Source organism: Watersipora subatra, chromosome 4, assembly GCF_963576615.1.
Source record: "Watersipora subatra chromosome 4, tzWatSuba1.1, whole genome shotgun sequence".
Lineage (NCBI taxonomy): Eukaryota > Metazoa > Bryozoa > Gymnolaemata > Cheilostomatida > Watersiporidae > Watersipora > Watersipora subatra.
In genome coordinates, this window is record NC_088711.1 from 13,462,723 (window position 1) to 13,484,093 (window position 21,371).

At 37.9% G+C, this 21,371-nt stretch overlaps 2 protein-coding genes and 1 long non-coding RNA gene across 3 annotated transcripts; 1 reads left to right on the top strand and 2 right to left on the bottom strand.

The window, feature by feature from the left end:
- Positions 1–38: 38 nt before the first annotated feature.
- On the top strand, positions 39–2,500 carry LOC137393939 (uncharacterized). The gene is made up of 7 exons (XM_068080652.1): positions 39–169; positions 377–536; positions 864–1,017; positions 1,350–1,480; positions 1,631–1,751; positions 2,037–2,213; positions 2,312–2,500. The coding sequence occupies exons 4-7, from the start codon at positions 1,419–1,421 to the stop codon at positions 2,498–2,500; spliced, it is 549 nt and encodes a 182-aa protein (XP_067936753.1). The 5' UTR covers positions 39–169; positions 377–536; positions 864–1,017; positions 1,350–1,418.
- Positions 2,501–2,771: 271 nt separating this feature from the next.
- LOC137394846 (uncharacterized) lies at positions 2,772–4,020 on the bottom strand. Its single transcript, XR_010978391.1, has 3 exons — positions 3,812–4,020; positions 3,314–3,444; positions 2,772–3,064 (listed from the first exon to the last, which is right to left on the bottom strand). It is a non-coding gene; the product is annotated as an uncharacterized lncRNA (long non-coding RNA).
- Positions 4,021–6,952: 2,932 nt separating this feature from the next.
- On the bottom strand, positions 6,953–13,052 carry LOC137393940 (uncharacterized). Its single transcript, XM_068080653.1, has 12 exons — positions 12,926–13,052; positions 12,054–12,190; positions 11,694–11,800; positions 11,356–11,451; positions 10,947–11,178; positions 10,531–10,649; positions 9,724–9,941; positions 8,880–9,087; positions 8,595–8,646; positions 8,368–8,430; positions 7,712–7,813; positions 6,953–7,160 (listed from the first exon to the last, which is right to left on the bottom strand). The coding sequence occupies exons 2-12, from the start codon at positions 12,176–12,178 to the stop codon at positions 6,953–6,955; spliced, it is 1,530 nt and encodes a 509-aa protein (XP_067936754.1). The 5' UTR covers positions 12,179–12,190; positions 12,926–13,052.
- Positions 13,053–21,371: the final 8,319 nt, after the last annotated feature.

Here is a 21,371-nt window from a genome sequence, read left to right on the forward strand (position 1 = left end):
GAAAATTCATAGTGCATCATTTTCATTAATGGGTTAATTTTCTATCCGAGATGAAGCCACATGTACTGGAATATCTTAAACCAAGTTCAAGGATGCCCTTCCTGACAAATCTAATAGAATATATTGGCCTACAGATCGTGACATTGCCAATCACAAGCTCTTCCATGATGTTAGTATTGAATTTAAGTAGTATTCATTCCACAGCTGAGATTATCATTGGATGTTTGCATGAAGTTTTCTTGACAATGTCTAAAACCCGCATGATTGATCATTTTCTTTCTGAATGTGTTCATGACCAAATTAATTTGTGCTGATAACTAGGCGTAATATATGTACGGTGTATGTAGATTTTTACCAGTTACCATCGTCCTTATAGGGGTAGCAGCAGTGACCAAGATAACTGCGCCACAATTTTACTTCAGACTATGTAAGAGGCTCACATCGCTTTCTGCTTGTGCACCACACCAGACCAACGTCATCTACTGAAGCGCTATGGTGATGAGCTATGTTGTTTGGATGCGACATATGAGACAACTGTAAGAGTTTGCTGTACTGTATATCTCTTCTTCGTTGCGGTGTAAACCAATGCTGGCTACTAGGTAATACAGCCATATAAGTCAGTCTTCTAACTAGGACCGGTAAATATTGAAGTGGGTTGATCATGTGGGTAACTGATCGTATTAAAGTCTTGTTTCTTCTGATGGTTCACATTGTCTAAAGCCAAATTTCCACCTTTAGTGCAGCATCTCGATGAGGCCACTCTATTTTGTGATGAAATGTACTTGTGTCAAAATTGATATCTCACTACATGCACACTAGTTGTACATCTTCAACAATGAAGAAAGCTTTTCAATTTTACGCAGGTTGCTGCTACATTGGCAACAATGGATGAGACTCGAGGAGCTATTCAGGAGGCTTTGAGTATCGGGAAGAAATGGAATCCAGTATGATCGCCAAGGTCCTGGTTCATAGATTATGCTCAGGCAGTGATGTCTGCTCTTGAACACCTCCCTCCAGGTAATAACCTTTTTTAATGCATTTTTAAACTATAATGACTCAGCTAAAAGGAAAAAGCTTAGTGATAGGTGTATGTGTAGATGTAGGTATGCAGATTGTCAAGATATGCATGTACTGTATATGTACTTTTAGAAGAATGTCAAGTTGCGCTGATTTTTAGAAAAATGATACGTCGGGCTGTCAGTGTTGTGACATATACTATTGTAGGTCTGAGACTCACTAATGTGGCATCACACTTCATAAACCAATATCAAAAAATGATCAAATAAATAATAAAATGACCTAAATGAATACATTTCAAGCTTCCGATTTATGCTCTTGAACTTTTTTAGAAAGCAAAGTTCTACTGTGTGCATTCCATCGTGAGCAGGCCTGGGACAGACAGTTGAAAAGAAGAGAAAATGAAATCGGAGAAGAAGAACGACAGATCATACTCGCATCACCAAGGAAAATTGCAGTCTAGGTTTGTCTCCTCATGTCCTATGTACACAATAAATCTATCTAATAAAGTAATAGCAGTGTATGAAGTTCGGGCTCATGTCCCATGCACTCTTTTCTTAAAAGAATACAAGAGTTGATTCTAGTGCATCTAGTTGTTTTTTTCATATTTCAGAACGGAGCAGTATGTCTCATCAAAGGCAGCTTTAGAGGGGTCTGACTGGTGGGCAAATTCCAAATCTCTCAAGATACAAGAGTACTTCCTAAACCAGTGGATGAGTGAGAATATACCCAAGGTAGAATTATAGAAAAAAACTGAAAATTCACATCAGCTTTTTGTATCAGTAATTGGCATAATTAATGTTTCTGTATTTTAATTAACAGTATAATTGACATGTTTCAAAAAGTTTTGAGCATGCACCGCTTCTTATTGAATTTTCTGTCCACATACAATATAACATAATCCGTTGAGGTCCTTTGGGTCTAAGACAATGTTGAGGAATAGCCTCCATACAGACAAGCTCAATGAATTATTTTGATCAAGATCAAGTTTATATCAGTTCATTTATGTATTATTGTAGAAGCGGATGGAGTGTTATAGGCGTGATAGATCTCTGTTTAGTGTACGCACCAACAACGGCATCGAACACATCAACAACCCTTTCAAGCAAAACTTTTCACACTACAAGACCAACAACGGTCTCACCAGGGTGCTCCACATAATCGTGACTCACTTCACACACTTTCTCTTCCAACAGGTACTATGCTCAAATTGAATGTGATTGGTGTTACATTAAAATTTCTATCATCGGCTTTTCTATCATTCTGTTAGCAAGCCAACCTATGTTTATTTTAGATATTCTGCGCATGTCAAAGGCCCCATGACAACATCGATTTGGGCTTGCCTGCGGAGAGAATATTGTGTGGCAGTTGCAATGAGTGGTTTCATTGCCGGTGCATAATTATGAAACATACAGATTTTGACCATTTCACTGTTGCTCTAGATCATGAATGGCGATGTAGAAGGTGTGATCCTTTAGGTTAGGTTTTTTATTTACATACATGATGTATGATTTACGTTATGGCATACAGTAGGTATAAAGATGTATCAACTTGTTGTATATAGTCATGATGAAGTTTTAATTCTGCTTGTGTCAACAGGTATTGTTTGTTTATATTTTGTAACATCTCATTTGTGTGATAAGGGAGGTGATTTTTTCCTCTTTCCATCACGGCTGATAAGCACCAGAAACCATCAGCGTGGTATGTCTAATACTTTTTATGTTTTTCTAGTGTACATATGTTGATAGATATACCAATACTTGTTTATAGATTTATTCATATTTCAATTTCAAGCTTTTCTATGAGTGAGGTAGTGAATGAGCCCCTCCTCTTCATATCTAAGACAATGTAAATATAACACAGATCTTGTGTCAGTTACGCTGGCCTAACATGCATATTCAATTTAAAGTAATTGATTTCGCATATATGCAAACAAAAAAAATTTGTAGATACTGTCCAGTAAGAAGATGTAGTTGTTGATAACGATATCATAGGTCCCTGGTGCTCACTCAACCTCTTGTTCGACTCATGAGCCACAATATCTCATCTGCAACACAGTTAAAAATATATATTCTATATGACACAACGAAGCATGAGTTTACTGAGTTAAGCAGATGCCAAGATTACGCCGAAAAAACAAAAAGTAGGAATTCATATCCTATATTAACAAAATATATATAATTTTGGCAAGAATAACAGACCAGTCTGATACATGTAGAAAATTAGCATTGCTATAATTGATATCTATCGTGAGTGCAGTACGCCATCCCCTTATGCACGAAGATATGTCACTCACTTGAACTTTGTATGGCTATTTCTTCCTTATGTTGATATCTTGGCCATGTTTGCATAACATTATCTTCAAAACAACAATCGTACTTAGGATCTTTCCAATGGAACGCCTTGACCTCTTTGCAAAACCCTGCACTGAAAAGGTTGATCAAACAAAAAATTAGAGCACCGCAAACAAGCAAAGTTTGTTTATATATAAACCTTTATATATATAAATACATACTTTGTGTCATCTTTCAAGGGTCCAATGATTCATTTGCTATTAGTATCTAAACTAAAAAACCTAGTGTAATATCACTAAATAAAAACAGAAAGCTGATCAATCACACTTGCTAGATATGCTACAAAATATGTAACTCAAGACTCAATGCTAGCCTGCGTAGGCCTGATTGACCATTATATATATATATATATGTATATACATTTAAACTTGTTTAAATGTATATACACATATAAATGTAACATGTTTTAACTTGTAATTAACCACAGTCTCAGAGCATACCGGCATTGAGTAGGACAGTAAAGCTCTTGTCTGGCTGCTTGACCACATATTTCACCTTGTGTCTCAGCTCATATTCTTTTATGTATTTTTGGAGATCACCTGAATTGCCGAATGCACATACAGTATACACCGTAATGGAGTAGCCACCGTCTTTAAGCTGTAAATAAACAGAATGAGTAATGTAACAGAACTTTAGGAAGTAATACCGGTAATTGGTTTCGACTGCTACTAAGAAAGGTCTAGGTCTACTGCATATCTACTGACCCATGCCATCTTGTTTTAAAGGGTGATGCCGACAGGAAAAAAGGCACAAAGTACAGTTGCAGTTGTTTCAAGTAAATTAGTAATGTTATGCACGGTATAAATATGATACACTGTACTCACTTGTAGCTAGTAATAATATTATTCCTTGTTTTGGCTAGACCTGTGATAATTATGATTGACTGAGATTTAAGCCAACCTTCCGTCTTAATAAATTTAGACAGTCACAATGTACAATTTTCCATCACACTCAACTTCTCACACAACAAATGACAACACTAACAAAGAGATAAAGGGTTGGGAGTTTGGGATATTAACGCAAATATTTCGTAATAAAATAATTCTTGTGGTAAATAGGCCTAATAAACAAGAACACACAGAAAAACCAGCACACCACGAAAGGAGAACACAAAGTTCAATACCAATGATGCCGAACTTTGTGTTCTTTTTCTGGGATGTACTAGCCTGTACACAAGCCAAACAGGGGTTTATATACATGCTAGTGATGCACAGGTTGTTGTGGTTGTTTCATCAATTTACAACAAGACTCCACTCAGCAACTACTCACCTCAGGTTGAGCTAGCAGCAAAATGAAGATGATGCACTATTCCAAACAGATCATGGTTATTTATTTTCTCAAACAACTACACGCAAGAAAGGAGTGAGAAAATAAAGCGGGTTGTTGCGAGTGTTTTATAAGCACTCACCACGTCTTCACTAGCTTGAAGCAGGAAAAAGAATGCTATTCAATTCACCCTTGTATATACATGTATATACTTAGGTGCCTCAATAAGCTAAAAAAGTTACAATAAGCTGAGAAAGCTACATAATCCTGCAAGCCTGTCCGATAGACTTTTTCTTCTAAAGCCTAGCTGGCTTCCTTAACCTAAGTTCCTGTAACATAGTCAGGTACCCGAGATACGCGTGCATAAACACAAGCGAGACTTTTCTGATGGGATATTTCTACCGTATATACCGCATGCCTAGGGCGCACGACTTTTCTGATGGGAACTAGCTTTTACCTGTCGATGTTGGGACTGTTTCCTCTTCCAAATGAGCGATAATGCACAAATAGACGAAATACTGAACCGTTATCGAACCGTAATCACCGTATTACTCACGGGCCGCGAGTGGCAAAAGTGGTGTCAAAAAACTCTCGTGGCAGGAGGCACAAAAGCGCGATTGTCCGATATCCCGATATCAAAGGCCAGGTTTGTAGTAGTACAGCTAAGCCCATCGCTAGATTGGCATGCGCTACGACGGTAGGCTTTGGTTGGTTCTCAAATCATGGTGATGATGATGGTTATGAACTCTTTATTGACAAAATAAAATATGATATAGAACAATGAAACAGAAACCTCCAGGAACGTTGTGTCCAATGGGACAAGGGTGACATTGGAAAGACTTTTCCAAGATGGACATTGTCCAATTTCGGCACTGGAACATCTAAAATTGTCCCACGTAATTTGACGTCATAGAAACCAGTGTCGTATAGTTTCACATGAAGCTAATACGGCTATGATCACAACAAGGAAGTACAGTATGCACAGCACATGTAGCTAGCTTTGTTTGTACTATTTATTGGTATTATCAAGGATGTAAATGCCTCGGTATTATTGTTTATATTATGGCATTGCACACTCTAATTTCGAGCAATATTACAATGCTGGCTAAAATGACTGCTAACTCCAAAGATTATCTTGTCAAGCTCATGGTAATCTAACCTAAGAATAAGAAATTTTACTCATTGTGTGAACTTATGAAATACTTGGAGAAGAAAGCTATGAAATTCTCCCTCTATTGTCTTATGGAGGATTTAAAGTGGTTAAAATCATGGCCCAAGAGGTGTGACTCTCCAAAATATGGGCACATGTTGGGAGTTGGGTTAGGGGTATTACAGGCGGTGTTCAACTTGAAACATGTCACAGTTAACTTACACCTCTTCATCTCATTGAACTTATGACTTTTCATTCAGTGTATACCAAGTTATGCCGATTGTCATAGTAACAATTTAATACCGATAGTTAATTGATAAGTTAGTCAGATGTTATAGATGGAGCAAGAACAAGAGTTTTTTAAGTCTACTTAATTCACGATTGTATGAACGTGAGAAACACCAATTAGTGTGAGCCAGTGGGTTCAGGTCATTGGCTGGTCCCAAGAAGGAAGCAACATTCGTGAAAGTTATAATATTAATAAGAAACACAATCATAGCCACTCCTGCATAATCTTTCTAAAGATAATTGTTTGAAGTCAGTTGCTTTCTTGTACAAGCAACTAATGCTGACATCAAACCAGCTATCATGCCCTCATTCAGCTATGATGTCTGTTCTATTATGTCACTGATCGGGAGAGCAGTATGTGAGAGAGAGTTGATTTGAAAATATTTATACCCAGGAAGTTCACTGTATTCTTTTCAAACACGTAAAAATAAAACATATAAAGCAAAAATTATTTACAAGCAAGGAGATTAGATATTGTCATCAGAGATAAATAAATAAATCATACAAGAATTATAGGCATCAGAACCGAAGAGAAGAAAAAGTAAAAAATGATAGTAACAACTGAAACTGTAATACCTGTAGGAAGGTAGCGGTAGGAGCATTATAGGCTATTACAACACCTAAAACATAAAACGAAGAAACTTAGACATGAGTTTCTAATGTTAACTGGTGGTAATGAGGTGTAAACTAAAACAGACAACAGACCAATAAGATTGATTGATTAAGCATTTGAGGCAATTGGTTCATGGAAGCTTTATGGAAAATTTATAGTATTTACACATGTATTAGTTCAGACATGCGTGTCAAGCGTGTGTAACGTGTATTAAAAGCAAAAGACAAAATCATGGCTTATTATACATTATTAGACTTACTGATATTATTTCTTTGAGTGATTTTTTCCAAGAGAGATCTTTCTTTCCAGACAAAAAGACAGGTTGTGCGGGGCGGGTTGTCTCTTCTTATTTTCCTTTTGATACTGGTGATCAGCAGCAGTCTTTCTTCTGGTTCCTCCGTGCTGGCTTGTAGATGTGCCCAAGGGTTTTTTTCTTCTTGCCACTGCTGCTGGCTGCACACCGATTTTGGCCCTGGAATTATTATGACATTTGTTCTTTTTCATGAGAAATTAGTCTGGGAACTCGGTCTTCAAACAGATGGATTTGCTGGGGCCCACTATCAAGTGTTGGATAGTGAGTGCCAGCAACTCCACCCGTTTGATGTCAGTCCTTAGACTAATGTGAAATATGATTTCGTGATGTCATACAAATATAAATATAAAAATATTATTATGAAGTAGCTGACAGTTAACAATATGTGACGTATATACATTGTGACAAACTGTTGTTTTGCTCGCTTCGCTCGATGGGAGACAACTCCGCAAAAACAGCAGTTGGTCAAGACAGGCTAGGACCAGCTAAGGATCGCTTAATTTTTTTTATGGGAATCAACTGGAATTTTAATTTTTTTCTGTACTGAATCCGGGACAAGGACTGGAAACTTATTATCCACAAAGGAATTCTGGACTAAGACTGGGAACAACTCTGAAATTCACCTCTTTTGTGTAAAGCTGTATCTTTCTCCTGAAGCCAACGGCATATTAAGGAGTGTTATTCTCTGACTGGCAGTTCGGGTCTTCTACCTTCCGAAAAAGGTTTCAAAAGCCGGGCCATACATGGCAGCTTCATAGCTGGTTTGCAGCTTCTCTGACATCTCCTTGTGGAAAGCATCAATAGCTGCTTGCCTTGGAAAAAATCACTAATATGACGTACATGTTATGCATATTTTAAACAGTAACATCACCCAGTGTTGAGAAATTTTGTCTTTGAACTATTGCATCATCATTGTTCGCACGCAGTATATACTATGCAGTAGCAATCGCCTGATTGGAACAATCAATGAGCTACTCAACATTATACAATATTATTTACTCACCATATTGCATATTAAACCAGTTTGCTTGGGCATAAGTTGTGAATGTGCGATTTTTGGAAGAACATAACTCAAAAAATTGAGGGCTTAACTGACCAGAAGAGTGGACACACTACTTTGATAACAGGACATAATTTTATTAATACTAGGTTGTGCATGTCAAGTTCAATAGTTCTGTTTTGTGGTTGTTTCACCATGGCATGGTTTGGTATATTTATTTCTTAATAAAATTTATGCTAGTCGGATATTGAATTGCTGAGGCTAAAATACATGTATGCTTTTGCGTTTCCACTCTGTTTACAAAGGACGAATTCGGTCATTAGAAATATGCAGTGAATGCGCTACACGTGTTCTAAGTAAACCTACCATCTTTCACTCTCATGTGGAGTAATCTTGGGAATAACTTTGAGATCTGAGAAGCACATCTCCCTGCTTTATAAAGAATAGTTTAGAGCATACAGTCTATAAATGTAGTAAGTAGAGTGTGTGCATACATTTTGTCCATCATATCAATTAATCCGGCCGCATTACATTGAATTATTTAATGTAGCTACATGTATGTATAATACTTAAATTCATAAACAAGTACTTACCTAGTAGCACCTGTATCACTCTCATTCTCAACCATTTCCTCACCAACAATAGCTGCATGTATAATTTCATTATCTATACAGGGGTGAAGTGGCTCCAACCATCCTTTCTTAGCTTTCTGACCTTTCAAAATAATTTTATCTGCTAAACGATATATTATCATACTCATAAGTTAGTTTAACTTAAGTTAGTTTAACATTAAATTAGTTTAACTTATGAAAACTCATATTACTAAATGCTCCAAAGAGCTTCATTCTGAACTTTTTCTTCTGTATGCAGATGTTTACCTGTTGCCAACCAGAACAACTGTTCTTGTTGTTTTGTTCTGGGCTTGTAATGGTGAACACCCGAACCAAAATCTTTGCTGTCCATCACAGCCCAGATGTGCTTGCAAAGGTTGCCACATCTTCCATAGAAGCATGAGCACAGCCCAAGATCTGCCTGTACGAGACGTTTGGTCTTGCCAATACCAACTTCATACTGTTCACCGTGTTTCTATAAAAAAAGAGAATCATCTGTGCCGGTCATGAGTTTTATGATTGTTTTAGACCTGGATTGGGAGGCATAACTTGAGTATACACTTTAGCATGAGCACGATTTGTGAGTAATATCCACTCTAAGTTAGCAGAAATAGGGTGGGCGATAAGCCTCCATATAAATCCCTTGCACTACTGATTGTGACACATTGTGAGTTCTATTATGGCTATGTATGTATAATACAAACAATTCCTAAATGTGTAAGTGTGTAACATCCAGCATTGTGTAGCCTTCGTTTTCAGACAGAATGCGGGTGGAGTGGCTGGCACTCACAATAGGGGTGCCAGGAAGGATAGTTGGCGACTCTCCCAGTTTCTGCCTGAGAGCTTAGGCTTACCTTAGGACAACAAGTTTGGCTTCTTCAAGATATTCGATAATATCCACACATTAGTCTTTCAATCATTTAATTTTAATGCATCACCCTTGAGCCTGACCTATTTTGGCCTTTGAGGTCAAACCAGCTCAGACGAGCCTATGTTCTTTTATTATATATAGAAATGTCTTTTCTTTATATTATAGAAATGTTGCCAGGGTATGAGAGAGTAACAGCAAGTCTGTTCAGTCAATTTTAGAATGATAAGATATATGACTTACATGTGTAACTATTGCTTTCATCCTGGTTGGCTCCTTTCGTCTTAACTTAAGCTCTTGTCTTCCATGAGCTATATCTAGGAGTCGGTTAGATATAACGGTCTCAAACTTCGTGATTAAAAAATCAGCCAAATGACATACATTAAATGCCCTCGCCCTGCCCAGAACTGCGTCCTTCAACAAGCGAAATGCAGCTTCAACAAAGTTGTTTGTATTGTTGCCTACAAGTAAATACATGGAATGCTATTCATTGTATAAACAGAACCAACAGCCTGGATTCAAACAACATGTGTATGAATCTCATGACGGTAGACCAGGTTAGCCTATAAACACATACTGGCCTTTTCATGACAATGATTTTTAAGGCAGCATAAAACTCGGCTCAGTGTGAAAAGGCTTGGTAAAGATATGTGGTTATGAATTGAGACATGGTCTAGAGACCAGGAATTATTGTCTTATTGCCCCAAATAGCTTTCAAGTGGGAAGGAGAGTATTTTCACATATGTCACACAGGCTTCTATTAAATTAACCCTCAATTAAATGCAGACCTTTTTCCAGAATATCTGATGAGGAGTGTATCACACAGCTTCAAATTGTGATATGATACAGAGTAAGGCTTGTACCTTGATGTATACTACTTTAAATATTACCTTCACTATGATATTTCTACCCCCTAGCAAATGACAAAGCTTTACTTTCATTGAATAGAAACCATGTAAGACATAGACAAAACAATAAAAATGTGGATGTGCGGGTTTCTATGCTATTTGGGGTACGCCTTTATAAAATAAATTTTGTAATGAAACAAACCTCTCGTCATCGTATCCTGCCGATAACACAAAGCCCAAAGTTGACGGCGGTTATGTAATGAAGCCAGATATGCAGCATAATTGGAATATTTCGAGAAACAGCTGTGATCAGTCTCATAGCTTCAAATAAACATATAGATTGTTAAAAAACGAAACTTTTTAAATTCTAAAAATTGAAATGATGATGGCAAGGTAGCCGTAAGGTCCAAACCTCTCGACTGAAAATTCTCTGTGCTTAATGAGCAGCTGCTGGCCCCAAAGGAACAGTGTCACCCCTGATAAAAGAAAAAACATTCCATTGGAGCTGGATAATGGACGCTAGCACAATCTCTTAACCCCAAATGTTTATGATATTATAATACCTATTAACAAGTATGATTATCGTTTGATGCCTTTGCAAAGAAACAGAAAGCTTACATTTCAAGATAATCTCCTTCGGTTTCACTGTATAGTAGGCGACGAAACAAATCCATACACCCATTCCTATCTCTCAATAGAACTTTGTTATCCCCTTTCCAAATCCATCGCCATACAGCTTGTTGCACATGAAAGCTACACAGCAGTATTGTTGCATCAGGGTATGTAGACATTATGGCTGCATGCTCAGCTCGGGCATCATCTACCATAAAGACCATCGGCCCTTTAATACCTGCAAAGACACATCATTCATGCTGTTGGTTGATCTAGGGTGTGGATATGTTATGCTATTCAGGTGAAAAATCTGTGTGGATGATCAATCAATGATGTGGCGGTATGAAACAAATTTGGAATTGAACAAAAGCCTGGCAATATATAGCTCCATCACTTACTGAACTTATATACAAACCTCTGCAATTGAATCCTGTCTCACCCGCTAGCTGCTTCAGTTGAGCTAATCCTATAGTCACGGCCTCCTCTGATTCACTTGTTGTAAGAAAAGCACCTGAAACAATTGAATTGAACTAGAGTGAGTTGGAAGGAGGCTGAATGCAAAAAATACCCAAGGCAGTTGTGCATCTTCAGATTGATCACTAATAAAACTAAACTTATAAAACTTAAATCTGGCAGCGGAAGGGTATCTTTTTAAAATAACAACATACAGCACCAAAATGAAATTTTGAGGCTTGATTCTTTGACAAGCATCAAAAAGGGGGTTTCATTGCGTATCAAAGGAGTGTGACTGACCTAGAGGAACCCCTCCACCGGGACAATGTGTGAGTAATAGAAATAGTCGAGTCAGGTGCCCATCCATCCCACCACTTGCATCTAAAAATACCATCTCGCCAGCCTCTCTACAACAAACAAATAATATATTAGATCTACATTTTGGCATTAAACAATTTGCTAAACAAAAGCTAAATATTACCAACACAAGACACTGTCACTGCATTGATGCAAGAATACATGCTGGCGGCTGTGGTTGGTAAATCTAGGCATGGGCTAGATACTAAAAACGCAAAGGCTATATCATGGAAACAACTTAGAGATACATACAGTGTCATAGGGGTCTTGACATATTAGACAACAACCTCAGACAACAAGTACCTCAGACTATGAGCTCGCTTCATTAATGGTGAGATTATTGAGACAACCATCTGACCATCAGATGTCATGCCGGTTGAGTGGTCAACTCCATCTTGCTGCAGCTTATCTTGTAGTGCTTCCCGCATCTCTTCTGTGGTCTTTTGAAAATTACCATACTTGGATATTTTCAACTGGTTATATAATCTAGTCATGGGAAAAGAGGAAGTTTCATGACATTAGCAAATAACTTCGACCAATCATTGTAAATATGTGGTATCAAGCCAATTTGTCTTGTTAGCTTAGCATTATTTTTCATAAGCTTCGGATCCTGCAAACTTATAATCAATCACAAAGGGTCCAGGATGGTGTGACTCTGAAGAATATCAGTGCTGTGGATGGCAAAGGGTGCAAGGAAGATTAAAGCTTACTATCTAAACACCTTGGAAAAACGTGTCAAGAACCATTACCAAATTTAGAAAAGTAATGCAGCAGCATGACAGCAATTACCTAGTGACAAGTGACTAAAATAAAACACACCTTGTAGGTAATGGTTAGACCAAGCTGGACACCTTGATTAGATCAGATTAGATCAAGACAAGTTATTAGTTGTTAAAGAATAAGACATCTGACTTACCCACTCTTGTTAAATCTGAGACAACATAAAAATAAACTTACATGTCTCACATTTGAACACAACGATAGCTGAGTAAAAGTTTCGACTTTTTGCTTTTAAAAGTGCATATTAATAACTGACTTTAACTGACAAGCAGTGTATCTCAAAACATTGTTTGGATAGTGGATGATTGTGAAAAACTGAACATCATATTTGGAGAAACTGGGCACTTGAGATTTTCTGACATATATATATATATATATAGCACTATACCTAGTACAATATTTTCGTGAGGGTATTATGGATCTGTCAGCCAGCTTGATGATATTTTCTTCAGCCTCCAATTTTAGATGTTCCAGTGCCGACATTGGACAATGTCCATCTTGGAAAAGTCTTTCCAGTGTCACCCTTGTCTCATTGGACACAGCGTTCTTGGAGTAAGCTGCAGCTGAGGCTGTCTGATGGTTGTGCCCAGGTTTGAGTTTCACATCTGCCACCGTTTCATTGTCCCTGAGAATTCAAGTTAAATTGATTTCATTTTAATAAAAAGAAATTCTCTATGCGTTAAAATGAGATTGAACTTGGTGTGTATCTGACACTATGACATTAATGGCGGCATAGTTCAAGTACTCAGACTTCAAACGTAGGGAGCTGCTGATGCCAGTAACTCCATCTGTTTAAGTACCAATCTTTTAGAAAACTCACAAGAATTCACTCTTCCTTAAATTGATATTAATATAGGCAGGGCAGTTGGTGTCTTTTACATTTCTGTATGTTCTTTTAGCTCCTGTTCTTCGTTTGTACCCAGTGTGATGTTGGCAGACAGTTCTTAGCTAAAACATGTAATCAAAATAGCTCAGAACAGATACCCATGTGTCCAAAACTCTATTGCTTTGCCATACACTTTTAGGTGAACCCCGGAGAGCTTTCGTTTGGGAAGAAAAGCATTTTCGCAATTGAGACACAGGACAATAATTGCAAAACCTGTTCCGCATTGTATAATAAGGAGTGTATCGCACAGCTTACTATTTGGTATATTTATCCAATGCAATGATTTAACCTCAATGTATTTGGGGTGCGCTCTTGAAAGAAAAAACCTCTCATAATAGCCAAGGATAGAAAATCATTGACATAGTACAAAATAAGGTTTTATGTAAGGCGTAAAATATACAACACACTTAGTGTTTTGATTTGATGGGTAATAATACTTACACGAAATATCAGTTTCTTAGTTGCGGGTCTTTTGCAACGAGTCCTCCAACGAAAATTGCTTTTGAATCTTGTAAGCCAGCTTTCTATACTGGCTTGGCTATTGAGCTCTTTGACGTAGAAATTGAACTCATTTTCTTTCCACTTTAACTCAGTCCTTTGTTCATATGTATAGCCATCTGGTAGTACATTCTGAAAATATTAGAAAAAGTTACAGCACACAACCCCTCTGCGATAAAATGCGCGCACACAAACCCAAAAAGAATACGATATTGTGTGAGTTAATGTGTGGGACAGGGTGATTACCATATTCATGTACACCCATTAAAAGACATCTGTGCATCAAAACATAACAGATAAATTTCCAGGTTATGTGATGCACTCGAACTCTTGTTGACTGTTGATGTTGAAAACATGATGTCAAAATTGTTAAAAAGCTCATGCAGATTAATATACTGGGTCAAGCTCCGAAGGGCGTCACAAACAATAACATTGATTGTACTTATCCTCTCGTTTCCCTTTCTTTCAACCAATACATTACAATTACAAACAATAGATTTATTTAATATTGATAAATCTAAAGTTATGCTAAAGCAAGAATTTACATTACATTATTGCAAAAAATTGCGTATAATCTTGGTTAGAGCAAGTATAGTATTAACCATTATTATACCAATTACTTCCCCTCAGAGGGGAAGTGATTGATTATACATCCTTGGTTAAAGTTACAATATAATTATAATAATATAATAGATGAATAAAATGATGAATAAAAACATATTATTAATTTAACTACTATACTGAGTTCAAATTACTAATTTAATTATGAGTTATTTTTAATTATATGTAGGCCTTTCTATATATAAAATAAATAATACAAATAATTTAAATTTTCCTTATCTATTCAAGATTTCAGAACCAACCTACCGTTGATAACGCATGCCAATCCAGCGTAGCTGTACTACTACTTGGCCTTTGAGATATTATGCGTGAATAGTTGTGATCATTCATGATATAAGCAACGTAGGTGGTAAATATAAACTGTACAATAAAGCGGAGCCAACTTTGCGCGTAAATTTATCAAAGTCGCTTCATATTACGCGGGACAAATGTGCTTTTGTGCCTCCTGTCACGAAAGGTTTTTAACACTGTAGCTGTACTACTACAAACTTTGCCTTTGAGATCGGGATATCGGATAATTGCGCTTTTGCGCCTCCTGTCACGCGAGTCTTTTGACACCACTTTTGCCACTCGCTCACGGGCCATACTCATGGCCTAGATTTGGGTCTACATATATCATTGGCTAATTTGGCAAAATGTTCACGGCGTAAGAAGAAATCACGGGTACTCCGAGCGTTGCGATAGGCGACGGTGAGAAAAAATTTACTTTATTTATAAAATAATTTTTTATTGTAATTATAGCTAAACGGATTATATTTAGCCATTACTTGCTAATTATTTCACATTTACGTTTAAACACATTTGCAGTTTCATTTTTCTTCCTAATTTATTTTAACAAAAAACTTCTTTCATGATATGAAATTTAAAAGTTGTAGTTGTTTGAAAAAGCTTGAAAACCTTTACAGTGGTTTTCTTTTTCCTCTTAATTCATTTTGAACTGCTTAAAAATATTTTCTCATGATATGAAGTTTAAAATTTAGAATAATATTTCCATATTATTTCCATTTCCATACCATTTCTATAATTAATCTCCATATTATTTCCATTTCCATAGCATTTCCATAATTTATTTCCATATTATTTCCATTTCAATAACATTTCCCTATTTTATTTTCATATTTTTTCCATTTCCATAACATTTCCATAATTCTAAAATAAAATTTCTATATCCATTTCCCTAAAATTATGGAAATATTTATGTTTATGGAAATGGATATGGAAAAGTAAACATTTCCATAATATGTTTAGCGATCCCTGGTAGATATTGAATTGCTTTAAATAATAAGCATATGTTAGAGTAATAAACTATAATCATCATTTCTTTAATATGAGCATTATTTACTATTTTAACTGGAAACTCATGATCCTTGTTTAACCATCCTCATGGCTGATGTTATTGATCTAGTCAATCACTACGATTGACTAGCACAAAAAAGGGGTGTGGCCTAAACGCTCCTTGTTGGCACCGGAAACGCTCGTGTTGTTATCACTCTAGGGGGAGATAACTCTATGGTTGGTAGATGCTTCTGATAAAGTAAGAGTTTTATTAAGCGTGATACGATCCATGCGATAAGTGACAGGAAGTTGTTTATTGACAGGAAAACACAAAGTGGGAAGATAACTCTAATGTACGTAATACAACATCTCTCTTTCTTCGACAAATATGAACATTGAAAGTGTAACATGTACATAAAAACTTATTGATCGGTAAGTGATTGTCACATTAATATCAGCAACAGTACGCCGACCTACAGAAGTTATAGAACTTTGAGTGCTGGAATTTGAACCAGGGGCTGACACTACGCTGTTGGTTTCTCAAGTCGAGCTTCACAGGCTGCCTAACCGTGCGACCAGACCTCGATATATAGGGCCCCTTAAGACTGTTCAGTGGCAGTTTAACATCATCAGCTATATCTTCGATTGGTCGTATGTCGATTCGGTTACGACAAATTAAAGTTCCATCTTCGGAGTTTCGGAGAATATAGGATCGAGGAGCATTTGGGGCAGCTACTGCTACTTCAGCTTCACGGTTTAAATCTGGAACAAAAACCTGTTGTCTAGGGTCAAGCGGTGACAGTTCTCTGGCGCGGTGTCGGTTGTCACAGGAGGTCCTGCTTCTCTTTTTCCAATCCTCCTCCCAACACGAATGCTTTAGAAGTTAGGCTTAGAGGCCAAAGTACCGTGATGGTAAGTGCTGGTACAGTCATTTGGAGTTATTGACCCATAAGCAGCTCGGCAGGAGATAATCCATTCTCAAGGAGTGATGTACAATACGCTAGCAATGCAAGATAAGGGTCGGTCTCTTTTTTCAGCATGAACTTTATTGCTTGATTGCGAGTTCGATTGCGAGTGCTTTGGCGAACTAGGGATGTTTTTAAAGCCATAGCAGGTGACAAATCTTTGAAACTCTATCGAAGAGTACTGCAGCCCATTATCTGAAACCAGTAGCTCAGGAATACCTTGGTGTGCAAAGATGCTTTTCATGTGATCAATGATCTCCAGGCTATTTCTCCAGCTCTTTCAGCGTGGCGACCTCGACGTAGCGAGAATAATAATAAACTAGCCATAGATACCAACAGTCCTTATAAAGGTTGACTGGCAACAAAATTCACATTACAGTTACATGTATTTGGTATTAAAAGATTCACCGTGTCTTACTCCGCTGTGTTGTAGGTGCAAAATATGTGGAAATGTGATTACAAGCTCTTGAAAGCTAAAAAACGAACAGTTAATCGCAGCCATCACGAAACTGTCGTAGATTGATATTTATCAATTTATCAAGAATCAATTTATTTCTCTGACGTAGTCGATCCATTTCGTTATTGTTTTGACACGTGGTGTTCTTACGTGAATTGAAAGGCCAATAAAAGGCTCAAGATAAAACTTCTCGTAGCACTAGTTTATGACAAACACTTCCGGTTTTACCAATGAGCTCGTATCAAATATACAGTAGATGCTCGCAACGTTACAGTTTTGTTTCGGCTTGGTCTAATCGTCTAGTCATAATCTGATCATGTGACCCATACTTTCTGCCAAACAGTGTGAATAATTTTTGCAGCATTTTTCGACTATCACAAGTAACCAACAGGCTCGTCATGTTTATCAGAGAATGATATGCACTCCTTCGAGCTAAGGTTAAAAAATTAAACAAATTTTTACGGTAGGTTTTAAGATATCAGTGCTCAAAGTGACAGCATTACAATGATGATGAAACAGGCGCGTAAAGACAATAGACATGGTTATATTGAATGCGTGAAGTATATTTGTGACAATATTTCGACGAATGGGGTTGAAAGTGTAAACAGAAGCCATCTTGTTCAATTACATCCCATTTAAGCCGTTTTGGAAAGAAATTCTAATCTATGGCAGTTTCGTGATGGCGGCGACTAACTGTTCATTTTTGAGCTTTTAAGAGCTTGTAATCACAATTCAACATATTTTGCACCTACAACGCAGCAGGGTAAGACATGGTGAACCTTTTGATACAAAATAACTGTAATGTGAATTTTGTTGCAAGTCAACCTTTAAAATAAAATAGATCACTACCAACACACTCCCATGGGCAAGATGGGAGCTCTGATCTTACCAGTGGCTCTGAAGGAACTCGGGCTAATTTTCGACACAATTCACATAAGCGTACCATTTTCGCAATTTGTTGCTACATACCAGGCCACCAAATTGACTTCCTTGCTTGCTCTCTGCACTTAGTAATGCCTAGATGGCTTTGGTGAACTTTCTGTAGCACTGTGAGAGGGTCAGCAAGCGGAATGATTATTCGATCGTCGAAAATGAGTACTCCATCAATTATGCTTATCCTAGAGGGATTTTCAAGAAAGGGACCACCAATGAGTCATTGGAAGTCATATACGCAAGCCACTTCGTATTAACAAAGTGGGGAATTTTTGGCAACACCTTGTCGTTCTTCTGTGATTCTGTGAGTTTGCTGAGTCTCTCATTGGAGACAGAGTACTGCGAGCATGATTTTCTACTTCTTCCACAAATGCTATGTCCTCCACAGTAGGAACAGCCTTTGATTGGGAAAATGCATCAGCCACAATATTTTGCTTCCCAAGAACGCGCTCCATCCGGTACAAGAAGTGTAACATGCAAATGCCAAATCGTTGAATGCGAGCAGACATTTTGCTGAGTTCTGTGTCACTAAATAAAGAGACGAGTGGTTTGTGGTCGGTTTGAATACTAACAGTCATGCCTATAATGTAATTTCTGAACTTTTCACATGCCCATACAATGGTGAGGGCTTCTTGTTCAATTGTGGCATATCGTTGCTCTGTGTCGGTGAGTGCTCCCAATGCGGCGTAGGCTAACCGAAGTGTGCCATCAAGTTGTACTTGTAGTAATGCAGCACTGATGCCATTCCTACATGCCTCTGACTGGATGATAGTTTTGCAAGTTAGGTTGTGTACCTCCAGCTCTGCAGATTGGGACAACTCGTCTTTGATGTTAGTGAAGGCTTTAGCTTGCCGGTCTCCCCGATACCACGGACAGTTTTTGCAGAGCAAGTCCCTGAGAGGTGTACTGAAATCACCTAGACGTATAGTGAACTTACTAAGTTGGTTGGCCATGCCAAGAAAACTCCGCACATCACTCACATCTTTTGGTGTCGCAAAATCTCGGTTGCCCTGGATGGCATCAGGGTTAGGTTTAACGCCACTGGAGCTTATTACAAGGCCTAAAAATTTGATGCTGTAACAAGCAAACTGACTTTGGGATTCATTTAGTGTCATACCGGCTCATACCATTTGATCTAACACAGCCCGGACCTCTGTTATCCTGTTCTTGTTGGTCATTTCCCAATATACACATGGCAAATTACATCTCTTACGCATCCACATGGCAAATTACTCCTTCAAGGCCATCCAGTACAGTTGATATAATCATCGAGTAAATCTCAGGGCTGGATGACAACCCAAACGGTAACCGGTTAAAAGCAAAATGGCCAAATGAAGTGAGGAATGTTGTGAGCATTCTGGCTTCAGGGGTTAACGGAATCTGGTAAAATCCTGAGTTTGCATCTAGCTTGGTAAACAGTTACCAGTGCCTAGCTTTGCCAGGCTCGACTCAACATGGGCCATTGAATAGACTTCTCTCTTGACTTCTCTGTTTAATTTAGTATAGTCAGCACAAATACGGACACAAAAGTTTGGCTTTAGCACAACCACCATCAAAGAGCACCAGTCACTGGGTTTATCAACAGGAAAGATTATATTGTCCTTAACCATCGTTTCGAGTTCTGACTTGACATGATTGAGCAACGGATAAGGTATGGTTCTTGGCGTGTTTACGACATACGGTTGACAACCTGCTCGCAGTGTGATATTAGTTTCCAGCTTCATACAGCCCAGACCCTGAAACAGCTTAGGAAATTCACATTTAAATTGGTTAGCAGTATGAACATGGTCAACATTACAACTGACTTTTACCAGACCTAAATGTAACTCAATGCATGCATTTCTACTTAGCAACGCTTTTGTCTGATTGACTACATATAAACATTCATAGTGCTCAGCATTATTTACACACAACCTAGCTGAAAAATAGCCTAGCATGAGTACTCTATTATTTCCAGGCTCTACTAAAATCTTATCATTCCGTTCTAAACTTTGACCAGCACACAAGCTACTTGATATGACAGAAACGTCAGCACCAGTGTCAAGTTTAAACTTCACGGACACAGGTTTGGACTCTGGTTCACCCATGTGCACATCGATGCTTTTATCAACGGATTACTTTAATTTTGGTTATCCTGGACTTCACCTAGGAAGACCCTCTCTATCTCTGCCTCTACCTCATTGATTGACGTACGGCTCTTTGAATCTGGCTTAGGCTTACCAGCTGACATTAAGCATACTTTCGAAAAATGTCCTACTTTGAACATTTCAGGCAAACATCGCGCAGAGCAAGACAACTTCCTCTCGAATGCTGGTAGTACCCACAGTTTCTGCATGGTTGATGTTGCTCTTGGCTGATAGCCAAAGGGTGAGGGCAGGCGATAGCTATTGCAACTCGGCTCACGTCTCTGATGATTATTGCCATGGATAGCGTCGACAGAGGTGTTATCCTCACTGCGACTTAACAACTTCATCTGACGCTCAACTTGCTCAGTTTGCCTCGCCATGGCAACTGCCTTCTCCTCAGTAAGCTGGTCCAGCTCCATTTTTTGCATCTCTCCGCTAACATCCTTGTCCGCAAGGCCCACTACGATACGATCTCTAATCTGTTCTGATCTACGATCTCCAAAGTCACATCTATCTGTCATTTGGTTTATTGCACGAATAAATTTCTCAACAGACTCACCAGGAAGCTGGTCACGTCTGAAGAATGTCGCTCTCTCAAATATAACATATTTCCTTGGGGAAAAGTATTTGTCAAACCTCTCTTTTTCTTTTTTTATAATTTTGTTTGACTTCTGTAGGCAGTCCCAAGCAATTGAAGAATGTTTCGCTTTTAGATCCCATCGTATATAGCAAACTATCTATCTGCAGCTGATCTTCTTACTTATTTAACTGTGGCAGGCTATGAAATCTACACCATCTGGTGGACCTCCCAGCCCACTTCTTCGGTACAAAGTCAAATTCTGCCGATAGATTAAACTTTGCCATATTTAGCGAACATTAAAAGCGAAAAGATTAACACAAAAGTTCTTACGATGTAATATTAGTACTGGCTACCGTGTGATATTGTTGGTGGATGCTTCTGATAAAGTACGAGTTTAGTAAGCGTGATATGATCCATGCGATAGGTGACAGGAAACTGTTTATTGACAGGAAAACACAAAATAGGAAGATAACTCTAAAGTACATTATACAGCATACTCT

What these genes read in the sequence shown, in the direction of transcription:
- LOC137393939 (XM_068080652.1), top strand. Translation starts at nt 1,419, where the DNA reads ATGAAATCGGAGAAGAAGAACGACAGATCATACTCGCATCACCAAGGA. An exon ending in TGAGTGAGAATATACCCAAG is followed by an intron (nt 1,752 to 2,036) that starts GTAGAATTATAG and finishes GTATTATTGTAG; the next exon opens with AAGCGGATGGAGTGTTATAG. An exon ending in CACACTTTCTCTTCCAACAG is followed by an intron (nt 2,214 to 2,311) that starts GTACTATGCTCA and finishes TGTTTATTTTAG; the next exon opens with ATATTCTGCGCATGTCAAAG.
- LOC137393940 (XM_068080653.1), bottom strand. Translation starts at nt 12,178, where the DNA reads ATGCGGGAAGCACTACAAGATAAGCTGCAGCAAGATGGAGTTGACCAC. An exon ending in CCACATGAGAGTGAAAGATG is followed by an intron (nt 7,814 to 8,367) that starts GTAGGTTTACTT and finishes ATTTTTTCCAAG; the next exon opens with GCAAGCAGCTATTGATGCTT. An exon ending in TTTGAAACCTTTTTCGGAAG is followed by an intron (nt 7,161 to 7,711) that starts GTAGAAGACCCG and finishes TAATAATTCCAG; the next exon opens with GGCCAAAATCGGTGTGCAGC.